Genomic DNA, 27,587 nt, shown 5'->3' on the forward strand with positions numbered 1-27,587 from the left:
TTTTAAAGACTCCTTTAAAAATATAAATTGTTGATTTGTTAACATAGAACTCATGGTCAACGGCTGAACAAAGCTTACCTAATACACATATTTTTCCTGTAAGGCATGTCACAGCCTTTTCGTGCTCAGGAACACTAGTCGGCATTTCAACACCACTCCTGGGGCCATTTTAAACAGCAGAATCACTGGTACAGCGTGGGGACTATAATCAGTGATATGGTAACAGTGTTGCCTGGTAATAGATGGTAGCTACACTTGCAATGAGCACAGCCTAATTACAGATATACCTGAAACTAGCATAACATTGTGTGTCAACCACACTCAAAAAAAAAAAAAACAACCACTTTTTTTTAAGAATGAAAAAAATAAAGAGCAAAATAACCAACAAAAAGCACAAAAATTCAAAACTTGCAGCACTCAGTAGATCATGCAAAGGACACTCGTTCTCAGTATGAGAGCTGAAACAAGAAGGCAGAGGGTCCCCTTATTCAACCTTAGCTCGGAACCTGTACATCAGGCAACTCAAACTGATCACTGCTTTGCTCATGTCCACAGTGTCTGGGAAAATGCTGCAAGTATTGGATTGGGGGTTACTAACAAGTTTCAACAAACAGGTGAATTCGTGAATATGGAATCTACAAATAATGAGGACTGATTGTAGCTAAATCATTTAATGTTCTATTGAACTCATGGGATACAGGCAAAGTCATTCTCTCAGAGAGAAGTTTATGGTAATAGATCCTATAAATCCTCACTCACAGCTTCATTTTTGGTTTGTTGGGTTCTGATGCCACAGAAAGTGGTGTCCTCATTTATCACTAACCTCTGTTCAGGTCATTATGTAGTTAGCTCGTCTGGGAGGGTGTCAGTTCGCTGATAGCCTTGGAACATCATAGAATATGCCCTGGGCCCAGAAAATCAAGACCCGAGGTCTGAGTCCTGGTGTGGCTTGTTCTAGAAGTGTTCAAGTAGAGGGTGGAGGCTCTGGGGCATGATGGAAAACACACTGGCCTTGGATTTGAACACACTCTCTCTCTCACTGGCTGAATAAATTTCGCTAAAATACTCATCTTCTCTGAATCTATTTCCTCCCTATAAAACATCATGACCCACCAGGTTGTGACAGAGACCAAAGTCGTGGGTGGGAAGTATCTGGAAAACAGTGAAGAGCTGTGTAAATGTGAGGTGGGGAATATTGTCATCATGTTAATAGCATTCCCAGAGTGTGCCACTCTCTGAATTCAGGTCCACAATTTGGGCTCCATCTCACTGGGACCCTATCATTCCAGAACCTAAAGAGCCATGAGTCCAGGCTGACTGATGCCAGATGGAAGAAAGAGACAGGTACTTTGGGACGTAAAGAAGAAGCAGTCTTGGGGAGACTCCTCTCCCATGGGCAAAGCTGATCCAACCTATGGAAGGCCGAGGCCCTAGTTAGAAAAAGGCACACATCCTGGAACCACCAGGAGCCCTTGGCCACCCCAAACCCATAAACCTGTCTCCTTTTCTTCCAGTGCCATGAGTACTGAGGAAGATGCCACGTGGATTCAGTGGGTGACACACCAGTTTGAGAGCATTGTGGGAAAAGACTGGGAGATCAACCTGCAACAATTCAAAGCAGCCCTGAATGTGAACGAGGCAAGTGTCCACTCCGGAAGTGGGCCCTGCGTTCATAACAGAGGAGCAATCTGGCTCTCAGGGACACAGTACCTCACAAGGAGGGAAAGATCGCCCCCGGGGCTTCCTCAGGGCTTCCGGCCCCACCTCTAAGCAGGATCTGAGCGTTTCAGTCTCTGTTCCTGATGCCCTCCCATCTCTCTGGTAGCCGTGCCTCCTGGGGTCTTCAAAACAACATGTAAAGTTGGGTATCAGGAGCTTGCCAGATCTCAAGAAATGTTTTTGGCCTCATATTTTCCACTAGCCTCATGGGCAGAGTTGACGCTATGATGTCTGTAAGTCTCCTTCCAAGAAATAAGCTTCTCAATGATTTATATCCATGAAACTCCCACCCCATTTCCAAACCCGCTCTCATTTCGTAAGTTCTCTGCCCATTCCTGGAGGAGCCTGCATGTCCCACAAACAGGGGAGACATCCGCAGAGACATGGGGGGAGTGAGGCTGCAAATGTTAACTTCTCCCCACACGTTTCATGGGCTGGCATCTGGTGGTGGCCTGCGTCCTTGATAGGGGCGAGCCAATGAGCATTTGCATGTCCCTATTTGGATCAGAGGGCCCCTCACTTGCTGGTAGCAGGGATACTGCTAAGAACCCTAAATGCCATGCCTCCTTCCATAGTAAACATGGGGAAGGAAAAAAAGACATTCTGCCTAACAATACATTAGTCTTTTTTTTTTTTCTGAAGATTTTATTTATTTGAGAGAGAGAGCATGAGCAGGGGGGATGGAGGGGGAGGGAGAAGCTGACTTCCCGCTGAGCAGGGAGTCTGACTTGGGCTGGATCCCAGGACCCTGTGATGATGACCTGAGCTGAAGGCAGATGCTTAACCAACTGAGCCACCCAGGCCTCCCAATACACTCTTAACAGGACGCTGTAATATACCTTAAGATAGAGACCACTCCGGATGTTAGAGAGTGATAAAGGGATCCAGGGATCCAGGAAAGAAAGAGGAGAGCAGAAGAAGGGTGAGTGTCTACAGCAGACTTCGGTCCCCACTTCCTGCTTGTGAACTCCTCATGATTTCTTAGGTCAGACATGAAGCCCTGCGGGCCCCTCTCCCTGCCTTGAGGGGAGCCTCCCGGGCCGGCATATCTGGGGCACTGACCCCGCCTGTCTTAATTTCTGTGCTGGGGGCCTAACACCAGGCCTGGCAAGTCGGGGCTGTGCAGGACATGATTGCTGAATGAATGGATGAATGAATGAATGAATGAGTGAATGAATGAATGAATAGAGTGAGTGAATAGGAGCTTAAGAATCAGCCTGAAGTGTAAGCGCAAGGAGCCTAAACAATAAGTCCCGGGACGATCCAGGTGCTCAAGTGCCATCTACCCTCTAAGAACTTCCTGGTTCGCTTGTCCCTTGTGTTCATCCCAAGGCGGATGAGACAGGACCTGGCAGGAGCCTGCAGGGGGAGCCTGCAATTTGCATGTTGAGGGGTCTGGACTGCAAGGCTGATGGGGGTGACGGGCATGTAGGGGACAGAGAGCCTGTACAAATGACCAAGGGTGAGGGGCAAGCAGGGGTCCTGAGGCCCGGATACAAGCCCAGCTTCACTGCTGGGATCTGAACCTTTCTTCCACGGAAGTCCAAACTTGCTCTAGGCCAACAGGAGGGGCCGGGGACACCACCCCCTGGTGTGGCCAAGCGGGGCGATCACACCCGGTGCGGGCCTGCGTGAGGCCCCCCACCCCACAGCGCATGCGCGCACACCCTGCGGGCCTCCAAAGCCCAAGCGCCGAGGCTACACTGTGCCCATCTCCCGCCCTTTTCTGGCCACAGTCCTTCTTTGCCAAGACATTCTTCACCCTGTTTGACCCCGATGGAGGCGGCACCATCACCCTCCAGGAGCTGCTGGAGGCGCTGACCCTGCTCATCCACGGCAACCCCATGGATAAACTCAAATTCCTCTTCCAGGTGTACGTCGATGGTAAGGGCTCCGGAGGGACGGACTGACGGGCGGGCGGGCGGGGCCGGCCTCAGTGGGAGGGGCAAAGGGATCCGCCCACCTCAGTGACTGTCTTCTCCAGACCAGGCTGATGGCTCGCCCCCTCTGCGTGCCCGCCCCCCATCTCTCTGTCTGACCACTGCCTCCCTTCTGTGGAGACGTGGGAGAAGGGGCCACTCTGGCCCAGGAGACAAATGCCCTTGATTCGATCACCAGAAGCCTGAACTTCTTTTGAAAGTTTGAAAAAAGAAATTGCTTTATTTCTTTTTCCTTATTATGATAACATATGTCCACTGAGAACATTTTAGGCAATACAGAATGGTTTAAAGAAGAAAGCCAAAATCACCCGTAACAGTTTTCTATACTGCCTTCTAATTGATCTCTCTGTCTCTGTTTCTCTGTACACAGCCCCACACATTTTTTTTAAATGGGATTACACCATACATACTGCCTTTTCTTGCTAAACGATATAAACACTTGTTCGTGTAAGACTATATTGCTTTCTAACCTCATTTTTACTGTAGCAAAATATACATAACATTAAATTTACCACTTTAACTGTTTTTTTAAGTGTCAGTGTAACAGCATTAAGTGAATTCACATTGTTGGGCAACCATCACCACCATCCACCCACAGAACTTTTTCATCTTTCCAAACTGAAACTCTATACCCACTCAACACTAGCTCCTGTTCTCAACACCAGCTCCTATTCTGCCCTCCCCAGCTCCTGGCAACCACTCTCTCCTTTTTGTTTCTAAGAATTTGACTACTCTAGGTATCTCATATGAGTGGAATCATGTAATACTTGCCCTTTTGTATCTGGCTTATTTTACTTAGCATAATGTCTTTAAGGTTCACCATGTCGTATCACGTGACAGGATTTAGTTCTTTTTTTAAGGCTGGACAATATTTCATTGTATGATACCACATTTTGTTTATCCATCCATCTGTCAGTGGACGTTTGGGTTGTTTCCACCTCCTGACTACTGCGGATAATGCTGCTGTGAACACAAGTGTGGGTCTTTGGAACCCTGCTTTCCATTCTTTGGGGTAAATACCCAGATGTGGAATTACCGGATCATATGGTAGTTCTATTTTTAATCATTCAAGGAATGCCGTATTCTTCCACAAGGTTATACCATTTTCCCTTCCCACCAGCAACGCACAGGTTCCAGTTTCTCCACATCCTGTGCCAATCACTCATTTGACTTGTTATTTCTGTTTCTCTTTTTTAATAGTACCCCCCTACTGAGTCGGTTAAACATCTGCCTTTGGCTCAGGTCATGATCCCAGGGTCCTGAGATCAAGCCCTACATTGGGCTCCCTGCTCAGCAGGGAGTCTGCTTCTCCTCTGACCCTCCCCCTCTGGTCATGCTCTTTCTCTTGTTTTCTCTCTCTCTTTCAAATAAATATATAAAATCTTTAAAAAACAATAGTAGCCACCCTAGTGTGTATGAATTGGTAACTCAGTGTGTTTACAGCATCAATTTCCGTGACCATGTCCCATCCCACCCTTTGTACATATGTGACCCTGTGTCCTGTGCAGCACAGCCTAGGAGTTCAGATCTCTGACCTGGAGGTCAGGCTGCCAAAGTTCAGCTCCACCACTTATTAGTAATCACGGAGCCTGGGGCAAGTCACTTAACTTCTTTGTGCCTCAGTTTCTCTACCTCTCATATGCGAGTAATGGTTATAATAACAGTCTACACTCATGAGGCTGATAGGATTAAATTTGTTAGCTTATGTAGACTCAGAACAGTGCCCACCACACCTTTATAAGTGTTAGCGGTTATTTATTACTGGTTATTCAAACCCCATTACCAAAATGGAGAATTTCATTGTCTCCCCATTCCCACCACTTTTTTTCTTTTCTGTTCTTTTCTTTGGCAACTGTGGGGCATCAAGCATCGCTGAGTGCCTGGAGTCATCAGAGGAAGGAGCACTCCAGTTGGAGAGAGGCACCCAGTGAGACTGGGATGATGGGTGAGGCCAGACTGGACAGGCCTTGGTGGCCAAGGTTTGGTCTCAGTACAATTAGCCACGGGGAGCCACTGAAGAGTGTTGAGCAGAGAGGTCACTGGGCTGGATTTGCATCCTGAAAAGCTCAGCCTAGCTGCAGGCCTGCTCCTGGGCAGGGCCCTCTGTCCTATGGGGTTTCGTTAGCTCCCAGTTCCACCTGACTCAATCTAGCCAGACCTCATTCCCGGAACCCACTCCCCAAATTGGCCCCCTTCCCCTAGTACACAGGCAGTTGGCCACACCCGCTTCCTGAACATCTTTCTCAGACCACCCCGCCCCAGTCTGCATGGGACAGTCCTTACTGACTGCTTCCTGACCACCAAACTTTGCTCACTCCTGAGAGGCTGGTTTGTGACAAGAAAAAGAGCACACTCACCTTCTCCTTGCAGGCAGTGGTGGGGAGGAAGGCAGAACAGGGCAGGTGGAAGGAGATTTGTATTTTTATGGGAGGAACTAGAGGGCATTCCCTTCCAGTGGCTTCTGTTTTCTCTGAGAGCCAGGCGGGGAGTGGATGCACATGGAGGTGAGAAGTGGTCCTTGCAGGCAGTAGGAGAGTGACCTTACAAGAGAAGCAGGAGAAAGTTGCCAGGCAAGTTGAAGGCCTTGCTGTGGCTGGGGATCAAAGCTTCCTGCTCTCTTGAAAGCTTTTCTTCAAGAATGTTCTATCAGCTGCCCTGGTACAGGAAGGGAAAGAACAGGTGGCTAGATTAACTCAGGGATGGGATACGTTTAGGTCACTGGAATAGAGGACAGCAGGCCAAGGAAGAGGAATGTGTGTATGAGGATAATAGCGAAGGGGGACCCTGGATTTGAAACTAGCCAAGGAGAGAATAAAGCCGGATGGATGAGAGGGTGTGAAGGCAGCAGGGGAGGGACTCTCGATGCAGTTAGAAACCTGTTGCATGGTGGCTCTTGACTGGGAATGCTGAAGGACAGGAGGCGTGACTGGAGAGTGGTACCTTAGATTCTGCACTGTCATGTGATTACAGACTTTGGCTTGGGCTTTTATGATGATCAAAATACCAATAAGGCTTTCCATTTATATGCAGCTACCTTCTTCCAGATACTGCAGTAAGTGCTTTATAATTGTTATCCTTGAGCCAGTTCTGAAAGGGGGGAATTATCCCCATTTTATAGATGAGCAAAGTAAGGTTTGCCACTCCGAAGGACTTACAGCCCATCATCACAGTTAGTAAGGGGCAGAAACATGAAGCTACCTTATGTGTGTCTGCATCCAAATCAGGCCAAGAGCTCATTAATCATGGGCCCTGCTGCTCATGCAGAGTGGAAAAATACACAGAAAAAATGGCCCAAATCTCATCTTGATGGGTAGATCTGGCTTCCTTGACCCATCACACCTTTAGTCACTCATGTTCATGTAAGACCACATGACTGGACTTGGGGGCCCAGCTCTGACCTCCCAGGACAACATGGAAAAGCAAGATCTGCTACAAGTTAGAGAACAACAGGGAACTTTCCCTCACTACCAGCCCCTGTACAATTTGCCTCTGGATAATTGAGGCTCTGGGCATGTAGCTCCTTACAGATTAAGCAAGTGTATCTTCTCCCCCACTCCCCCCCCTTTTTTTTGGAGAGAGAGCGAGCTCCAGTGGGGAGAGGGGCAGAGGGAGAGGGAGGGAGAAGGAGGGAGAGAATCTCAAGCAGGTTCCAAGCTCAGCGTGGGCCCAACAAGGGGCTCAATCCCACAACCCTAAGATCATGACCTAAGCCAAAATCACGAGTCAGATGCTTAACTGATACAGCCACCCAGGGCCCCAAGCAAGTGTATCTTCTGTGCAGATGGTCTTGGAAGCTCAGTACTTAAGAGACGAGGCTGCAGATTCTGGAGAAAGGCATGTACTAAAGCTAAGATTCTCTATGCTTGGGGAGGAGTTTATCTCCACTGAGCTGGGCAGTAGGGAGCCATGGAAGGTTTCTGAGCTGGGGATATTATGTACTTTGATTGCCTGGTCTATACCCCGAAAGGGACGTGGTTGGCAGAAAACTGGAGGTGGGCGAATAGGGAAAGTTCACCACTCCATGAAATGGTTGGGCACGGCGGAATCTGCAGGTAGAGAGTGGGGTCCGGGGAAGGCCCCCACTCGGCTTCATCCCCACTTGGGACAGGCAGCGGCTCCATCGTGGATGAGCTGCGCACCGTGCAGCAGTCGTGCGTGTGCGAGAGCGCCATCTCGCGGCCGGACGAGAAGCTGGACCAGCTACTGGAGCTCTTGGAGTCGGCCAACAAGGACTGCAACCGCGCCAGCACCTTCGACCCCCTTCGGAACCGAGCTACAGCGCTTCCCCGGGGTCATGGAGAACCTGACCATCAGGTGCGGCCCTGTCTCTGGCGTGGGCACCAACCGTGTAGAGGTTAGATTCCAGGTGCGCAGAGTGGCGGGTAAGCTCCGAGGATCCCTCAACCCCGCCCCGCCCCGCCCCCGGCCTCGCCCGCTTTCTCATAGGGGACAAAGGTCTGTTCTGCAGGGAGCTATGGTCATGTCTCCGCTTTACAGTGTCTTTTCAGAATCAACTTCACAGTGCTAAGCACCTACAGTGGGCTGGGCATTTTTACAAATATACCAGTGCATTTTATAGCAACGCGCAAAAGGAAATTAGTTACCTCACCCCAAGTAACTTACCTAGGATCACACAAATAATTAGCAGAGGCAGACATTTATTCAACTTGGTCGAGCAGGAGGCACTGTTAATTTATAAGTAATTTATGCCGATAAACAAATGCATAAACTAGAGAAGTGCTAAATTGAACAGAGCTATGGAGGAAAATAAAATAGATGGGGTGTAACGACACACCCAAGTTTGTCTGATTCCAAGCTCTGAAAAGGCCCGCTTTTGTAGTTTATTCTTTTTGTGTATTAGCTTACTTGTGGGTTATTTACCACAACACATCTCAGGTTTTTCCATCCTTTTCGATTGCCTTTCCCTCCCCCCCTACAGTTGGTAAGTAAGGGAAGTAATAGAAACAGCCGTGATTATGTCATCAGACAGATGGGAGTTCCATCTTGGCCTTGCCTAGCTGTATGACTCTGAGCAAGTTGCTTGACCTCTCTGTTTCCTTCTAGAAAGGGAAGCCGGCCGCTTGCCCCGAGGCTCCTGAAAGTTGGTGGGTTACGGTGGGCGTGGGGTCTCTAGGTTCCCACTCGGGTGCTGCCCGCCACACCCCAAGCGGATTGCCCCCTCGGCAGCCCACCTGGCCCGTGCCTCTGAACAGAGCCCCTCTCTCGCAGCGCTACCCACAGGCTGATGCCCCCTGCCCCCCGCCGCCCAACCGCGCCGGCACCGTGCCCGCCCTCTGACCTCTGCCTATTGGTCCAACCACCGCAGCCACCTGCTCTGTCTGGCCGCCGACGCGGGCCTCCACGTGTTGCTCTTCGCGCTGGTGGCCAGTGCGCACCGGGCCCCCGGCCCCTGCGTCATGGTGGCCAAAGGCTGTGCCAGTGCCTCAACGTCGACTGTAGCTTCATCGCGGTAGGACTCCGCGGGCATGATGCTGGGAAGTGGGCGGGGGTGGGGGGGTGGCGGGATGCTGACGCAGGTTCCTCATAGCCGAAGGGACCCACACGTGGACTCCCGGAGTGCCAGGGCAGAAGGGTACCTCAGACGTCAGCTGTATCGATCAATACTCGGTGGACACTGAGGCCCAGAGAGGGGCAGTGACTTGTCCGTAGTCACACAGCCTGTAAAACACAGCCGGCAATTTTGCGCACTTAACTATGTACAGTCACCGTGCTAAGCCCTTTCCATTTGCTGTTCACAACAACCTGTGGTGGCCCCAGGGCAGGTGGCGTGGCTCCCGTGCGGGACTCCCAGCAGACAGAGAACACAGTAGAAGCCCTTGAATGCCAGGCTGATGAGTCAGAACAGATGCTCCGGGCCAGGGAGTGAGGTCTCCAAGCGTGTTTGATTGTGCGCTGCTACAATTAAAACAAAACAGAAACAGAAAATGAAAAACCCTTCCAATGACCCAATATGTGCTCATTTACTTATAATGATATACATGCCCTATTATCATTATAGCACCCTATAAGGCAAGAGTCATCCTGAACAGTCAGGGATGTACATCTTTAGTTCAGATACTCTTCTTGATAATGTCAGCCTCTTATGTGGGTTTTATTTTTATCCTCAGAACTGGCTACATACCAAGAGTCGGAGACCCATAACTCATTTGCTTGGTCACTTGCTTTATTAACACTGTTTTCAGTCAGCACTTTCTTCACAGGAAATCTTGTCTTTTCTGTGAGAGGTAGTTTAACTTGGTTAAAACCAGACAAATGTCATCTGCAAGTCTATGTATCTGGGCACACATATACTGAAAGCAAATGAGCAAGGAGGGAGCCCTCCTCCAAAGCCCCTTTGGAAAACCCGGTCTTCCTCCAGGACACCTTGAGAACTAGACATAACACGTGCCTGTCTGACATACAGACTAAATGAGGGCACCGTGTCGACACGGATATTAAATGTTAGCAAAAGCTCTGTGCTTCTCATGTGTTTAGGCAAAAGTAATACCAGCAGTCATTCTGTAACATTTTCTCTTCCTGCCCCAATTCCGGAGACCCTGCTTTGCACATCTCAGCTGTGGACCTAGGGGAGCAGCGAAGGCTTGGGGGCAGGGGAGATGGTGAAGGGGCCCCTTGGGGGGGGGGGCACAGCCCGCTCAGAGGGAGGCGGGGAGACAGCTGCTGGGGAAAGGAGAATGGGCCGAGAAAGAGAGAACCAGGTGGGGGCTCTCTGCTGCTGCTGTGTCCAGCCAGGTGCTGATGTTCAGGTGCTGCCTGACGTGGCCACAGGCCACCTGGCTGGCTCAGATCCTGCTGCTGGACTGGAACATCCAGTTCCACCAGCTCATGGGCTACGTGGTGGTTGTGCTCTCCCTTGTGTACACTGTGGCCCACATTGTGAGCTGTGTGTCCTGCAGGCCCAGTGGGTGGGGAAGGGGTGTCCTGTATCAGCCAGCAGTCTGGATGGAAGTCTCTACCCGTGTGGGTATCTGACGGGGAGGGGTGGGGCCTCTGAAGGAACAGTGGAGAGGGAAGAGCTTGTCTTGTGCTGGTCTCCAGCGCTCCAGGCTCAGTCCGAGGCCAGCGCCTTCCTGTTCTGGGAACTGCTGCTCACCACCAGGCCTGGCATCAGCTGGGTCCATGGCTCGGCCTCCCCGACCGGTGCTTGTCTGCTCCAGCTCCTGTGTCCGGAGGGGCGGCCCCTTGCCCCTTTGCTCTCCCAGGCTGGGCTCGCCTCTCATTTCCTCCAGAGCCCAGGAGGTGCCCAGGCTGGTCTGCATATCATGTGCATGTGATTTGGGGTCTGCTGTTGGGTCGTAGTGTTATGTCTGCCAAGTGGAAAATGTTTTGCTCTGGAAGATTCTGCCTTTTTGCTGGCCTGCCCCCTGCCCAAATTGGATTAGATTATAAAGTGGACCTGTGGTTCTCTACCTATGAAGTTATTTTAGGAATTAAGTGAGATAACATATGTGAAGCCCCTACCTATTCATCTGGCACACAGATGCTCCCAACATGTTAGTTCCATTTTCACTCCCCTCTGTGTAGTGTCCTCAAGATGCAGGAGGTCCCAGATTTGGTTTGGAGCTCTGGGGGCTGATCTGGTCACATCAGATGGACGTAAACAGAGCCCCAGCAGCAATCCTTTGATGTGGGACTCCGCATCCTCATTTGACCAATGAGGAGTCTGATGCTCAGACAAGTAATTTCCCAGCCCACGCTCCTGTGGCTAGGGGCAGAGCCAGTATTCATGCTCTTTCTTCTCCATGCCCAGGAAATTACCATCTTTTCTTTCCCCTGAGAAAGGGTCAATGTGATGGGGACACTGATGCTCATAAGCCCTTTGGGGGCACTCCACTCTGGCCAGAATATCCCTAGGCAGATGTTTCAGATGTTTGCTGCCAGTACCAGGAACCCTTACGTGATCCCTGGGCCAAACCCCCAGAATAAAGAAACCCCAAAATTCCGTCCCCAGCCTCCTACCCAGCCCAGTCCCCAGGAGAGGGTGTGTATGACCAAGGCTCTGGGTGCTGCCCTGGCTTTGAGGATGGCCCTGAGCTCTGGCCCTGTTCTGCCCCCAGGTCTTGAGCCCTGGAAGCTTACCAGCCCCTCCCTCTCCACCCTCACAGGTGTTCTACTGGACCCATTTGACCTACCTCCCCATGTGGATTCTGCTCATTCTGCACGGGCCCAACTTCTGGAAGTGGCTGCTGGTCCCTGGCGTCTTATTCTTCTTGGAGAAGATCATCGGGCTAGCAGTGTCCCGCATGGCAGCCCTGTGCATTGTGGAAGTCAATCTCCTCCCCTCCAAGGTGCGAAGGGAAGTTGAAGGTGGAGGGCGCAGCAGCTAGATACCCGTTAGACCCGCGAGGAAATGGGGACTAGCGTAGCCCCTGCATGGTGGAGGGGACGAGCAAAGTCCAGGATCCGGTCTGGCCTTCAGGAGTGACACTTGAGGCAGAGGAATGACAGGTAGGCAGGACACCACTACAGACCAGCTCACGAAGCATATATTGAGAACCTGCAAACTGCCAAGCCCTGTGCTACGTAGCAGAGACACAGCGATGGCTCAGGCACTGTCGTGCTCGGCCCCTGCATTACAGGGTAGGGCGGTGCGGGTGCGAGCAGAATGTCAGGAGGTACAAAACTATCCTTGAGAGCTCAGAGAAGGCTCCCGAAGGAGGAAGGAGGTGCCACATCAGGTTCTGAGAGACGAGCGGGAGTTTGTTGGATAAACAAGACAAGGAAGGGTACTGCTGGAACAGGAACAGCACCAGCAAAGGCACCGAGTTTGGGAGGGTATATTGTACCTGGGGACTGTGGGTAATTTGGCACAGCTGGAGCCAAGATGGCAGGGAGAAGGGGTGGGCGGGGCCTGGTGGGCCCAAAGGCTCCTTGCCCTGCAGGCAACGGGGAACCCCTGAGCAGGGGGGGGAAGGGGACAGTGGTATTAGGCGGGTCTGTGTTCCAGCTAGATTTCTACAGTCGCTCTGGAAGATGGCTTGGTGAGGACTATTTACGAGGCTGTTGCACATGCGCAGATGAGAGCTCCTGACGGCCTTCACCTTCAACAGGGGCTGTGGGGTGGGGGTGGGGCAGCATATCCCAGACAGACTCAAGAGGTAACCTGCTGCATTTGGGGGTGGGAGAGAGGAGGGAGCCTAGGACATCTCCCAGGTGTCTGAGTGACTGGGCCATCTGTGGGGAAAGGGAAGGCAGTTCCAGGTGGGCTCACCTCTGGGCAGTTGAGTGTGAGGACATGGAGAGTGATGTGCTTTATATTGAGGCTCTGGCCTCAGACGGCCATGATGAGATTCACATCCCATGGTTACCTCGCCGGTGGCCTTGAGCAAGCTCCTTAGCCATCCTGAGCCTTAGCTGTTCATTAAAGTAGAGAATGAATGGCATCCGTCTCAGAGAATATGGCTGTGAGGACAGAGATGACATTTTCCGCACTTCACACAGCTCTGGCACCCAGTGAGTGCTCAGTGGAGTGAAGCTGTGGTCCGGGGCGGGGGAAATGTCGTTCTCCCAGGGGAGATGCCCGTGCGTGGTTGGAATCCCAGCCAAATGCTACAGAAGTTCCATACAAGGGGCTAGAGCAGTCAGGGGGCTTTACAGAGAAGGGGCCATGAAAAGCAGTGTTTACATCCTAAGATGTGGGATCAAGCCATGAGCCTCACTTCAGACGCATCTCAGTTCTCCCTTCCTCCCACCCCCCACCTGGCAAAGGGGTGCAGGGGGAGCCCCACTCACAGGCACGGGAGGGTCTCACATCCAGGGCCCACCAGGGTGGTGGTCGAGGAGGATGGCCCGGCCTCTGCCCTCTTGCCCAGGGGGCCCCCTGGCAGCTTTGAGCCTGCACAGATGACCCTGACCTTCTTCTCTCCCCGGGTCACCCACCTCCTCATCGAGAGGCCCCCTCTCTTCCACTACAGACCAGGCGACTACTTGTACCTGAACGTCCCCAGCATCGCGCTCTACAAGTGGCATCCCTTCACTATCAGCAGCGCTCTGGAGCAGAAAGGTACGCCCACCCCTCCCTGCGCTCGGCACGTACTTACGGGGTTCTGCCGGGTGTCGGGCACAGGCTGGGAACCAGGAACACGGGAGTGAACAAGACCAGAGACCCGGGTGCCTGGGTGGCTCAGTTGGTTAAGCGACTGCCTTTGGCTCAGGTCGTGAACCTGGAGTCCCGGGATCGAGTCCGACATCGGGCTCCCTGCTCGGCGGGGAGTCTGCTTCTCCCTCTGACCCTCTTCCCTCTCGTGCTCTCTATCTCTCATTCTCTCTCTCTCTCTCAAATAAATAAATAAAATCTTAAAAAAAAAAAAGACTAGAGACCCAAAGTTGCCCTCCAAAAGCTCCCTCCGAAACCAGGAAGCAGATGCCTGAACACTTCCTGACTGGGGAGGTCTGGGCTGGACCAGCTGCCGTGAGGATCCCATGAGGGCCGGGCATCTTCCCCCGTCCCTGTGAGCAGGATCCCTGTGGAGCCCCGAGGCAGCAGAATCCCTCGAATCCTTCTTCCCCATCCCTGGACCACTCCCATTTCTCTCTGGCTCCCCAGCACCCACAGAACTGCTCAGCTGACCCGCCCCCCGCCCAGGGGACCTCTGGCCCCCAGCCCCATGTGTGCCTGCCTTCTGGTCCTGGGCTGTTGTTGGAGCCAGCTCCTGGACCTCTGCCCTCTTCCTAGGCCAGAGATCGGCCTTTCCACCTTAAGTGGTACTTCTGGCAGGAATTCCTTGCATGACCTATGACAGCAAGACCCTTGCTCAACTTCATGAGGGGCGAAGGGTCCTGCTTTTTGTTTTCTCTGATTCATCCCTACTAAAAGCTTTAGTTCCACTCGGGATGCCTCCCAGGGAACCCCAGCTCCCACAGTTCAGGGTGCAGGCCCAAGGCAAGGGCTCCCCACGTGAGGCTGCTCACCTCCTGCCCTGGAGTCACCTGAGTGGTGGCTCGGATGTACGGCGGGGCAGAGGTGGGGGTGGTGGCAGGAGGAGCAATGTTGTTTTCTTCCTATTTTTCTTCCCTGTTCTGTTTCTCAAGAAGACATCTGTTCTCAGAAAATTCAGACGGTATAGAGATATGTACAGAAGAAAATTAAGATCCCTCAAATAATTCCATCCAAAGAAAGCCATTGTCAGTCTTTTGGTGATCTGTCTTAATATATTTTTAAAGATTTTATTTATTTATTTGTCAGAGAGAGAGAGCGTACACGCGCACACAAGCAGGGGGAGTGGCAGGCAGAAGGAGAGGGAGAAGCAGACTCCCTGCTGAGCAGGGAGCCCGATGCGCGGCTCGATCCCAGGACCCTGGGATCATGACCTGAACCGAAGGCAGACGCTGAACCGACCGAGCCACCCAGGTGCCCCTGTATTAATATTTCTTCGTGGTTCTATAGGTATAGAGAGAATTTTGCATACACGGGATCGTACTGTTCATGCTGTTTTGCAGCCCATTTTTTCTCCGTGCACAGTATGTCCTGAAGGCTTTTGCATGTCTGTTCTTTTAAAACAAGAACTTGCCTCTGTGGCTGCATTGTGTTCCAGTATACTGATACTAGTATGATTATAATGACTGTGTGCACTATAGGGAGGTGCCGTCAATTGGACCCCTTCTCCAAGGGGTTTCTTCAGGGTCTCAGCTTGGAATCTGCCTGTCTGCTGGGCCCTGAGTCTCCTTGCTCTAATGTTGTGGATTCTCTCTGGTCGGTACCCTTCAGCAGAGAAGCCACCCCAAACCACCTTCTACCAGTCATCCACTCCACAGAGAACCTGAGTAAGCACCTGTTAGGTCCTAGGCACTGGGCACAACAAAAGCCATTGGTCCCACCACAGACTGAACACCTACAGTGGGCAGAGCCATTGACAAGCACCTGGTTGAATGTGAGAGGGAGTGGTCCTTGCCATGGTGAGACCCTGGCGTCATGGAGGAGGCAGGGCCTGCACCCCCAGGGAGCTCCTAGGGTGCTCAGAGCCACTCTGACCCCTGTCTTGGCAGAGGAGACTGAACCCTTACTTTGTAGGCTTAAGTTGACTTCATGGATCTCACACTGGAGAGATCAGATTTCCCAGTCCCAGGGCTGTGACTCTGGTTTGGGCCTGAGGAAGGACATTTAGTCTGGGACTTGAGCAGTTAATGCCCAGCTCCAGTCCGTCAGGTGAGACAGGCCTGCTCCCCACTGGAGGAACCCGTGCTGAACCCCTGTGCCCATGCCCTGTCTCTTGCTCAGACACCATCTGGCTACACGTCCAGTCCGAAGGCCAGTGGACAGACAGGCTGTATGAGTCCTTCGAGACATCATGCCCCATGGACGGTGGCTGCAAACAGCTGTCAAGAAGGTTGAGGATGAGGAAGAGCCAGAGGAAGGCCCAGGTAGGTGGCTTCGGGGGAGGAAGGGTCCACCGTGGAGACAGACCCAACAGGGACCCTGTGCTGGCAGCTGGTGAGCATCCATCGTTGAACAATGGCTGTATACACTGGCTAGATGGCTGCACAGGGGGTGAGGCAGCTGTGAACTATGTGATCCAAGAGCCTGACCATGCCAGGTCCTCCCCAGTCGCATGTCCTCCTTTAGAAGCTGAGGGACAATGGAAAGAGCGAGGAAATTGAGATCAGAAAAACCCACCTCCATGTCTCCGCTCCAGCACATTCTAACTTTGTACATCCTTTAGCCTCACTGAGCTTTAGCTTATTCATCAGCCACCTGGAGGTGGTTCCCATCCTTGGCCTCCCTTTCTCACACGATTCTTTTAAGGACCAACAATGGAATGAATGCAGGTAAACTACTGAGCTGACCGGTCAGCAGGGTCCCGTGGACCCTTCATCATCCCCGTCAGCAGCTTCGGTGGTAGCATTGTTATCTTCTGAGCCCTGATGAAACCCACAAAGCTGACAAGTTGCCAGTGTCTGGAATGAATACAGGCTCTGGGAGATTTGGGAGGAATACAGCGAGATCACAGTAAGAATAGACAAAGGAGGCTGAAAGTGCCTGGACACAAAGCTAGTAGACTGTACCACTCAGCTGGGAGACATGTTAACATGGGGGAAACCTGCCCAGGGTCAAAGGAAAAGACGTCCTGGGCCTGGCTCTGCCCTGCCACGCCCTTGTGGAATTTAAAGTCCACGGGAGAAAACCAGGCAGAATCCTGCCAGGCCAGACCAGAGGCAGGCATCCCCCTAGAAAGATGCAAAGCTTTGGAAAATGAAGGGGTAGGTAGAAACAAGCAGGGCGTTCTCTGCTCTTACTCAGGGGACGGAGGAAGCTGGCTCTCCAAACCAGCCGAGTCCTGCACCCCAGGAATCAGTGGGTAGATACACTAAAGGCTGTGTTTCTTTGGGACCTTAGGCACCACCGCCAAAGAATAAGTTGGCACAATCTTTCTGGAAGGCAGTCTGGCCACATGCGTCAGCATCCTAAATATGTGGACCCACTGGCCCAGCATTTCCATTTTTAGGGCTTTGTCCTAAGAAGTTAATTGGATAGTTGCACAGGAAGTGCGTTAATCTCCTTGTTCATTCATTCATTTAGCAATTTATTGAGCACAGCACCTACGGTTTTCCAAGGACGGTTCTAGATGCTGGAGATCTATCAGCAAAATTGACGCAGTCTCTGCTTAACTTCTGGAGGGAGAGATAGACAATAAACAAACAAAATACATGCATAATGTGTCAAGTGAAAATAAATGCTATGAAGGAAAATAAGTCAGGGTAGAGGGATAGAGACAGGAAAGGTGCTATTTTATATATGGTGGTTGTTGTTAACAATAATGAGAAAATGGGAATACTCGAAATACCCAACAACAGGGGTGTAGCTAAATAAATTACGCTTATCATGGAATAGTAAGTCCCTCAAAATGATTATGTAATGTATATGTGTTAGCATGAAAAGCTAGTCCAGATGTACTAAGTGGAAAAGGCAGGTTAAAAAGCGGTATGTTTCATTTATGTAAGTGTGTGTGTGTGTCTGTGTGTGTAAGTAAAAGTCTGGAAGGACATCGAAAAATGTTTAGAGAAGCTATTCCACTTTATTCAGGGTACTTTTTTCACTTTATTCTTTCAAGCCCTGTAACATGGGAATCTTTACAAACTAACACATATTGATTGCATGATTTAAATAACAAAGCAATTTCCACTTTGAAACTAAACAGTTTGCCGTGCCAGCCTATCCATTTGGGAACCTCAGTACAGGGAGCAGTGGCCTTCGGCAGGGACGTCACCATGGAGCTGACCTCCTGCGGGCCCAAGGGAACTCCACAGCAGGGGGACCTAAGGCCTGGTAAGCAGCAGGACAAAGGAAGGGGCTCCGGTGCGGTGGGGAGCTCTCTTTTATTTTTACATTCTCTCAACCACACTTTTAGTATTTGTTGTGATATGTTTGTCTATGTCCACAGTGTTAAGTTTAACTTTATAAGGAGATGCCAAACTGGTTTCTCAATTTCTGTGTTTCCATCAATAATGGACGAGCGTTCCAGTTGCTCTGCAGAGCCTTTGCCAACATTTGATATTGGCAGTGTCTTACGTTTTAGCCATTCTAGTGGATATGTAGCAGTATCTCAGTGTGCTCTTAATTTGCATTTCCCTAACAACTAATGATGCTGAGCATATTTTCATGTTCCTATTTGCTGTTTGTGCATTTGTAAAGCGTCTGTTCAAATATTTTGTCTACTCCTTAAATCTAGATGTTTGCCTTTTTTTATTAAGTTGTAAGAGTTCCTTGTGTATTCTGAAAACAGATCCACTGTCAGCTGCACATTTGACAAATACATTCTCCCAGTCTGTGGTTTGTCTTTTCATTTTCTTAAACTGTCTTTTAAGGACAACATTTTGAAATTTCAGTTATGTCCCATTTATCAGATTTTTTCTTTCATTCTTCATCCTTTTGTGTCCTGTCTAAAATCTTTGCCTCACCCAAGGTCATGAGTATTTTCTCCTAGAAGTTTTGCAGTTTTAGCTCTTCATTTCAATCAATCTCATAGTGAGTTCCACAAGGTATAGGATATTAGGTCACAATCAGTTTTATTCCTATTTACTAGCAACAGTTAATTGATTTCTGCTCAGGTCATGATCTCAGGGTTGTGAGACCAAGTCCTGCATGGGGCTCCATGCTCAGTGGGGAGTCTGCTTGAGATTCTCTCCCTGCCCCTCCCTCCACTCATGTTCTCTCCCTCGCTCTCTCAAATAAATAAATGAAAAACTTTAAATAAAAAATTTAAAAACATGAAATACTTAAGGATAAATTCAGCAAAATATGAGCAAGTCTGTACACTAAAAACTACAAAACATCTCTGAGAAATGGTTTTCTTTATGTTTCTTGTATTTGTAATTCGTTGAATTTCTGGGATGTGTGGACTAGTTTTCATCAAATTTGTTTTTATAGTTTTCATCAAATTTGAGTAAATTTCAGTCATTTTTTTCTCTACATATTTTTATTCTGTCTCTCTTTCCTGTCACTTCAATTACACAGTTAGACTGTCTGATATCCCACAGGTCACTGAGACTTTGCCCCCCATCTCTGCTTCATTTTTGAGTTTTTAACTATATGTTTTCACGTTCACTGATCTTTTCTATTGCAGCACCTAATATATCATTCCCTAATCAAAATCCCAGCAGGTTTTTAAAAATAGATACTGAGAGGGGCACCTAGGTGGCACAGTTAAGCACCCAACTCTTGATTTCTGCTCAGGTCATGATCTCAGGGTTGTGACACCAAGTCCTGCATCAGGCTCCATGCTCAGTGGGGAGTCTGCTTGAGATTCTCTCCCTGCCCCTCCCTCCACTCATGTTCTCTCCCTCGCTCTCTCAAATAAATAAATAAATCTTTTTAAAAAATAAATAAAAATAGATACTGAAGCTGATTCTTTTGGAAAACCAAAAGACCTAGAATAGCTGTTAATCCTATCCATTTTTCATTTGTGGTGGTGTATTTTTCTTCTCTAGAGGTTCCATTTGGGTCTCTTCTATGTCTTCACATCCTATCTGCTCGCTCTTATTTTTACATTCTCTCAACCACACTTTTAGTATGTGTTGTGATATGTTTGTCTACGTCCATCATCTCTCTCATTTCTTGATCTGCTTCCAGTGACTAATTTTCTCCTAGTTATGGAACATATTCTCCTACTTCTCTGCACGCCTGATGATTTTATTGGATGTCATGCATTGTGAACTGCATGTTGTGTGTTCTGGATTTTGTGGTATTTCTTTACCCAGTACTGTACCTTGTTCCGGTGCGCAGTTGTGTTACTTAGGGGAATTGGGATCCTTTCAAGACTTGCTTTTAACTTTCGTCAGGGTGAGTGCAGAGTAGGTGTTATGTGGGGCGACACCTCTGCAGGCGCTACCCACCGCCCTGAACATTACAAGTTCTCTCCACTCTTGTTGATGGAAGCACAAACTCTTCCCAGCTCTGTTCAAGCTCCCAGTACTGTTTAGCCTAGTGTGTTCTGGTAATTTTCTTTCCTCTATGTATTGGTTCACACTCAGCCAAAGACTTTGCAGAAACTTGATGCAGATTTTTGGAGCTAGGGAGCTCCCTTTCTCCCTCCCTGCCTCCCTTCCTCCCTTCCTCTTTCTCTTCTTCTTCCACTTGCTCTTTTTGCTTGCAGTTCCCTTCCCTCAGTTTTGTGACTGACTGCCTTGTGTCTTCTCAACGCAGTGAGACCAGCATCAGGCAGTGAGCTGGGCTCACTTCATCTGTTTCCCTCTCTCAGTGACTACAGTCCTGTGCTGCTTGATCACGTGAGTCTGAAACCATTGTTTCATATATTTTGTCCATTTTTCTAGTTGTTTAAGGTGAGAAAGTAAATATGACTCTTTTTCCTCCGAGATCGTTTTTTTTAAGATTTATTTATTTTTTGAGAGGGAGAGAAAGCGTGCAAGCAGGGGAAGGGGCACAGGGAGAGACTCTCAAGCAGACGCCCCGCTGAGCATGGAGCCCGACACAGGGCTCGATCTCACGACCCTGAGATCACGACATGAGCCGAAACCAAGAGTTGGACACTCAACTGACTGAGCCACCCAGGCGCCCCTCCGACATAAATTTTTAATGTACATAATCTGCTAGTAGAGATGAACAGGTGAGGAAGCATAGGTATTTATTGTGGGGTGAATGCTCAGTATTTTTCCAGATGAGGTGGCAGTCGACAAGGGTACAGAATGGTCTAAGGTACAGGTTAAACAACTTAGCATGTACGAATTATTTTCCTGTTTGGTCCCTTCTTTTATATGAATGTTGTGAATGTCCTCCTCCAGCCCCATGGTCTCCCCCTGCCCACCCCTAAAGGTTGCTGCCTACATTTTGTGCTAAGCCAAGGCTTAGTCTATGCGATAGCGTGTTTCTCTGGGTTCATCGGAGTCTTCACAAGACATCTTTATGGAATACTGAGGTTTTTATCCTGTGTTTTAAAGTTAATCTGTTAGAATAATTGTTTTGTTTTACTTATGGAATAATAATATGAGGAGGAATAACTTTGGAGAATTGGTGGGGAGGTTTTATACTGGTTGAATTCAATGGAACCAGATCTTCTTTGGCTGTTTTAATTATCCTAAGGCTGCCATAAGTGAATTAAAATTCCTATGATAAATAGTTTATAAGTTCAAGTAATCAAACGTGGGTTTTTTTCTTAAGATTTTATTTATTTATTTGACACAGAGAGAGAGACAGTGAGAGATGGAACACAAGCAGGGGGAGTGGGAGGGGGAGGAGAAGGCTCCCCGCCGAGCAGGGAGCCCGATGCGGGGCTCGATCCCAGGACCCTGGGATCATGACCTGAGCCGAAGGCAGACGCTTAACGACTGAGCCACCCAGGCGCCCCTCAAATGCAGTTTTTTATAAGAAACATTCAAACAGATGTAGTTTATTATAACAAACGTTCAAAGCCCTAAAGCACAAGTCAACAGTGTTTGACACAGAATTGGTAAACTTTAGAATGTTGCAATAAAGCTCCTCACCCTTTCTTGTAAATAACAATTATAGCAAATGTTTATAGAGCTTCAACTTCGTTCTCAATGCTTTTATGTATATTAATTTATTAGAAACACAATTTTATGATGACAAGCTAGGGGGGAAGTTTAGATTTCATTTAAATTTCCTGGTCGCTGGTATATAAATATTTGCTATTTGCTTCTTCCTAATCTGTGTAAACAAAGGATAACAACAAACCTGGTGCTTTGCCTTCTCAAGGCCACTTGAGTCAACAACTTTATTACCTCAAATTTCTTCCAGGGTTTTTCATTAACTGCAACAGAAACCCGTGACTTCTGGTTTCAACTTTAATTATTTACCAAGGTTTGAGTTCAAGAATGTATGGCTTCCCGCTTTTAATTTCTACAGCTTAAGCTTCAAACATTCTGTTTGAGTTTGAATCTTTATTCTATACCATAATAGCTCTCAAAACTTGGGGACATTATTGAACTGCTTTGCTTCGATTTCCTTATGTGAAAAATAGCGATGTAACAGTACCCACCTCATAGGGTTGTCATGAGGATTCAATGAACTCATCTGTGCAGCACCTAGAGCAGTGATTGGAGCTTAATAACTGCTCAGGAAAGTAAGCAGCAGCAGTAGTACCTGTAATAGTGGCAATAGTAGTAGCAGTGGTAGTAGCAGCAATAGTAGTTGTAGTAGTAGCTATAGTAGCAATCGTAGTAGTAGTAGCAGTAGTAGCAATACCTGTAGTAGCAATAGTAGTAGTAGCAGTAGCTGTAGTAGCAGTAGAAGTAGTAATGGTAGTATAGCAGTAGTAGCAATAGTAGTAGTAGCTGTAGTAGCAGCAGTAGTAGTAGCAGTAGTAATAGTGGTAGTAGCAATAGTCATAGTAGCAGTAGTAGTAATAGTGGTAGTAGCAATAGTAGTAGCAGTAGTAGCAATAGTAGTAGTAGCTGTAGTAGCAGCAGTAGTAGTAGCAGTAGTAATAGTGGTAGTAGCAATAGTCATAGTAGCAGTAGTAGTAATAGTGGTAGTAGCAATAGTAGTAGTAGCAGTAGTAGCAATAGTAGTAACAGTGGTAGTAGCAATACCTGTAGTAGCAATAGTAGTAGTAGCAGTAGCTGCAGTAGCAGTAGAAGTAGTAATGGTAGTATAGCAGTAGTAGCAATAGTAGTAGTAGCTGTAGTAGCAGCAGTAGTAGTAGCAGTAGTAATAGTGGTAGTAGCAATAGTCATAGTAGCAGTAGTAGTAATAGTGGTAGTAGCAATAGTAGTAGTAGCGGTAGTAGCAATAGTAGTAGTAGCTGTAGTAGCAGCAGTAGTAGTAGCAGTAGTAATAGTGGTAGTAGCAATAGTCATAGTAGCAGTAGTAGTAATAGTGGTAGTAGCAATAGTAGTAGTAGCTGTAGTAGCAGCAGTAGTAGTAGCAGTAGTAATAGTGGTAGTAGCAATAGTCATAGTAGCAGTAGTAGTAATAGTGGTAGTAGCAATAGTAGTAGTAGCAGTAGTAGCAATAGTAGTAGTAGCTGTAGTAGCAGCAGTAGTAGTAGCAGTAGTAATAGTGGTAGTAGCAATAGTCATAGTAGCAGTAGTAGTAATAGTGGTAGTAGCAATAGTAGTAGTAGCAGTAGTAGCAATAGTAGTAACAGTGGTAGTAGCAATACCTGTAGTAGCAATAGTAGTAGTAGCAGTAGCTGCAGTAGCAGTAGAAGTAGTAATGGTAGTATAGCAGTAGTAGCAATAGTAGTAGTAGCTGTAGTAGCAGCAGTAGTAGTAGCAGTAGTAATAGTGGTAGTAGCAATAGTCATAGTAGCAGTAGTAGTAATAGTGGTAGTAGCAATAGTAGTAGTAGCAGTAGTAGCAATAGTAGTAACAGTGGTAGTAGCAATACCTGTAGTAGCAATAGTGCAGGCCAGACAGTGGATATAGTCGCTGTGTGCGCCTGGCGCAGAGCCCACTCCGCCCCATCAGTGCGCCGGCTTTCCTTTCTAAAGCACTGGTGGGCCAAAGGTGTGAGTTCTGAGCACCCGTGGTCTCTCTCCGAGCCCTGGGGGCAAGGGGCTGACATCATGCCCTGTGCCTATCGTGGGCGTGAGCCCCTCCATGCCACCTTTGCCTCCCACCACCCAGGCCCCTTCATGGAGCTGCATATGTACATGACCTCTGCACTGGGCAAGCATGACATGAAGGTCAGTAGCCTGCAGATGGCCCTTGACCTCCTGGCTGAGAAGGAGACGAAGGACTCCATCACAGGGCCTCCAGACATGCACCCAGCCTGGGCGGCCTGACTGGAGCAAGGTAAAGGCTAGCGAGAGCCCCGGCCGCCTGCAGGGACCAGTGGGGCTGAGAGCCTAAGGCAGTGGCTGGGCAGGTTAGGGCCAAGCAGCTAGCAACTGGGCACGAGGCCAGCATCCAGGGTCCAACCGGGGTCACTGGTGCCATGACTGGCTCCCCTTGTTCCAACTTTGGGCTCGGTTTCCCCAACTGTTCAGAGAAGAATTTAGCCAATTTGACCTCCTAGGCCTCCCCCCAGCCCTGACTCCCTATGAACCGGGGTCAGAAGGCCTGAGTAGACGGGGTCTTGGGGAGGCAGCAGGTCCTGTCCTTCCTGGTACAAATGGAAAGACTGAGGCCCAAAGGCACAAAAGTTTGCGGTCTTTCTATTTTATTTCTCAGATTGGTTTTTAAATTATTTTTCCCCCTGAGTACTTACCAATCGGAGTGCAATTTGAGTGAGGTGCCAGAAGGTACTGCTTTTCAATCTGTGGGCGATAATCATGCCCAGATAGTGAGGGAACAGGACACCACTGGTGCTTAGGCACCAAGGAGGGCTTTCCACAATGGCCTCCGTAAGCAGAATTTGGGGTGGGAAAGGGTCTTCGCTGGGGGAACAGTCAGACTTTAGGAAAGAGACATTTCAGTGGAGGCACGTGCCTGCTGGAGGACTAGCAGGATGTCCAGACAGTTGGGGTTCAGCGTGCCCACAGGGCCCTATCCCTGTCCCCCAACACTGCAGTCTCCCCGCAGACGTGCTCCAGGAGTGGAGGGCCTGGGCCTTCTGGTCCAGCCCCTTCCTGGCGTCTGGGTCAGGTTAGGGGTTGAGCCAATGGCCCCCCAAAAGAATGGCTGCATGTTGGACCCTTTGCTCTGAAGCTAAGCACCTGTGCCTTGGAGTTCCTCATGGGGACAGAGGGACATCGCTGCCGACCCGTTATGTTTTCAGCTCTAGCTGGGTGTGTCCCTGAGCGGGTCCACAGGCTCACTCCCCTCCCTCTGCTCTCTCCGACCCCGTGTGGGCTCCAGATGCTCCAGAAAGTGGCTGCTGAGAAGAAGGGCAAGGTGCAGGTCTTCTTCTGTGGCTCCCCAGTCCTGGCCAAGGTGCTCAAGGGCCACTGCGAGCAGTTTGGCTTCAAATTCTTCCAAGAGAACTTTTAGCCTCGTCTCTCCCAGTTCTGCCCAACCCACACTGCCAGCCAACTCGATCACATTTCTCCCATGCCCCACAGAGGCCAGCCTCAGAGGACCCACCTAGTCCTGCTCCACACCCAGAGCAGATGGACTTCCTTCAAAGGACCCAGGGGAAAGGGCGGTGGCCTGCGTGGTGCTGCTGTGCATTCTGGGATTGCTGAGAAACTGACCAGGCCAGAGGCCCGCGGCTCCGGAAGGGGGTGTGGAGGCGGCTCCCCAGGCCACTGCCCCTCCAAAAGTCCCCTGAGGGAGCCTTCCCCCACAGCGGTGGTCCCACACCTGCCTAATCATCACATCATTTGGGATTTTATCCCAACATTTTATTATGAAAATTTTCAAACCTACAGACAGCTGAAAGAATTGTACAGTGGACAGGGTTACCCACTTGCTGGATTCCTCTGTCAGCGTTTTGCTATATTTGCTTTCCTGCATATTATCCATCCAGCCCTCTCTCCGTCCATCAACCCACCTTGTTTTTGTGATGCACTTCAGAGCATGCTTTGCCGTTCAGAGGAGCTTTCTTTCCATGCAGACTCCTGGGTCCCATTCCCAGAAATTCTGTTTGTGAAGTCCTGGGGAGGAGACCCGGAAGATGTATTTTATTCAAAATCCATCCTTTTCGGAATAGATAAGCAGCACATTTCCTACTTGTCTCTCTGTCACTGTCCCCCTAGTTGTCTGTGTCCCTTTTCCTCCCCCCACCCCCTGCCCCTCTCCCTCTGCCTCTCTCTGCCTCTCCCCTGTTCATGTCCCTCAGTGTCCCTTCCTGGCTCCACATGTTGGTTTCTCCTTTCTCCCCATGCACCGAGTCATCAGAGAAATAGGGGGGAGACAGTGTGTGTGTGTGTGTGTGTGTGTGTGTGTGTGTGTGTGTGTCCATCTGAGGGGGACACAGAAAGGCCGAGTGCCTGGAAACCACGCACGTTGTTACTTGAAGCTCAGTTGAGCCACGCCACCGTGATGCAGCCCTGGCCTCCTCTCCCGAGTCTGATTCTTCATCTGAAAAATGGCCCTGATGACATCACCCGGTCACAGTTGTGAGAGTAGAATGAGACATCAGCATCAGGGCTCAGGACACGCATCTTCCATCCCCGCATGGCTCTCTGGGTCTCAGCATCTTCTTCCTAGGCAGCCTCTGTCACATCTGTCACCGTGCGGCCGGAGTACCTGGCAGAGGCAGCAAATGCCGAAGCTCTCCTATGAGACGTGTTGTGGAGGGCAGGGGAAGGAGGGCTGGCCTCGCCCCCTCAGATCGGAGCTGGGGGTTTCCACCTACCCCGCACCGCCAGCCCCTGTGAACCGTTCAGGTCCTGGGCATCCTCCACGTTGCAGCCTGTCCGGCTAGTTCTCTGTCCTCTGTGAGAGTCTAAGACACCCCTCCCCAACCCGCCTTCCGGGGTTCCAATCAGGCACTTACCCACGGAATTGCAGTTGTGCCTTTCTTTTGTGCGGATTGGAAGACCCAGAGGGAGAACAGGTGAAGAAGCTGGGTTACAGCCGTGATGATGACACCCCTTCTAAAGAGCTGGGCATCCAAGGGAGGAGCTGGGTGGTGTGCACAGGCTGAGCGGAGAGGACAGATGGAAGCATCCTGTGGGTGACAACAAAACAAAAGTCAGTGGGGAAAGTTCTCTTCACAAAGCAGCAGTGAGAGAAGGGGAAGGTGGCCAATGGAGTGTAAGGGCGCCCTGGGGGAGAGGGTGGAGTGCTCCTTGGGGACAGAGGCAGGACAGCGGAGGCAGGAGGAGCCGGAGGAAGGGCTGGGTGCAGAGGGCGGGGAGGAGGGGAGCTGGGCCTCACTGAGCCCCTCCACACTCGGAGCCCGCACATCTGGGAGACCTGGTGTTGGGGGCCTTCTACACATGGCCAGGTTCTGTTCCCAGCGAGCCTGGGGTAGGCACACAACTCACATGGAGGAGTCGTGTTATCATCTTGTGGTCACACAGGCTTGGAACCCATTTGCCCCTGCCGATTTGGTTTTCCCCCCTTCATCAGACTTGTGAAGCCTTTGGGGGAGACTGTCACTCTTTGCAGTGGAGAAGTTAACTAAGGGGGTGTTCTGACTCAGGGTTGGGGTATGCAATGGGAATGTGCCAGTCATTTGGAAAGTTGGCAGAGCAGAGTCTGTTTAGCATAGGACTTCTCTGTCTGTCTCTGTTCATCTAGAATTTTATATCACGCAGAGGGTGGGAACAGTTGGAAGAACATGAATATAAAATCTTTTTTTTAATTTTTAAAATTTTATATAAATTCTAAAATCCATTAAGGGCCCACATGTTTGACTTAAGACCCGGTGAGTCCTAAGGCTTTCTCTCCAGACATACTCCAGTTGCCCACTGGAGGGCGCTGCGGAATCAGAGATCTTGGAGGTTTTGTTTGCTGGGAAGGAGACTGGTTCCTGAGTGGCAGTGAATCCAAGGCAGGCGGGAGGAGACTGCACCCCCCCCACCCCACCCCCGCCACCCCACCCCCGAAGCTCCAGGCAACACCTCCAGGCCCAAACGTGGGATGTGTGAAGTCGAGAGAATT

General features: G+C 49.8%; 1 protein-coding gene across 1 annotated transcript; it reads left to right on the forward strand.

Moving 5' to 3' along the window:
- Positions 1–1,518: 1,518 nt before the first annotated feature.
- NOX5 (NADPH oxidase 5) lies at positions 1,519–25,025 on the forward strand. Its single transcript, XM_088025180.1, is given in 19 exon segments — positions 1,519–1,638; positions 3,456–3,603; positions 7,768–7,928; positions 7,930–7,973; positions 8,889–8,907; positions 8,909–9,092; positions 9,095–9,129; positions 10,413–10,563; positions 10,719–10,842; positions 10,928–10,950; positions 11,763–11,968; positions 13,524–13,683; positions 15,898–16,040; positions 17,829–17,978; positions 20,270–20,337; positions 22,748–23,468; positions 23,585–23,842; positions 23,844–23,888; positions 24,894–25,025. Coding segments are annotated over 19 exon segments (2,892 nt in total).
- Positions 25,026–27,587: the final 2,562 nt, after the last annotated feature.

Source organism: Eumetopias jubatus, unplaced genomic scaffold (genome assembly GCF_037043125.1).
Source record: "Eumetopias jubatus isolate StellerSeaLion01/CBP00866 unplaced genomic scaffold, mEumJub1_p1.0 scaffold_7, whole genome shotgun sequence".
Taxonomy (NCBI): domain Eukaryota; kingdom Metazoa; phylum Chordata; class Mammalia; order Carnivora; family Otariidae; genus Eumetopias; species Eumetopias jubatus.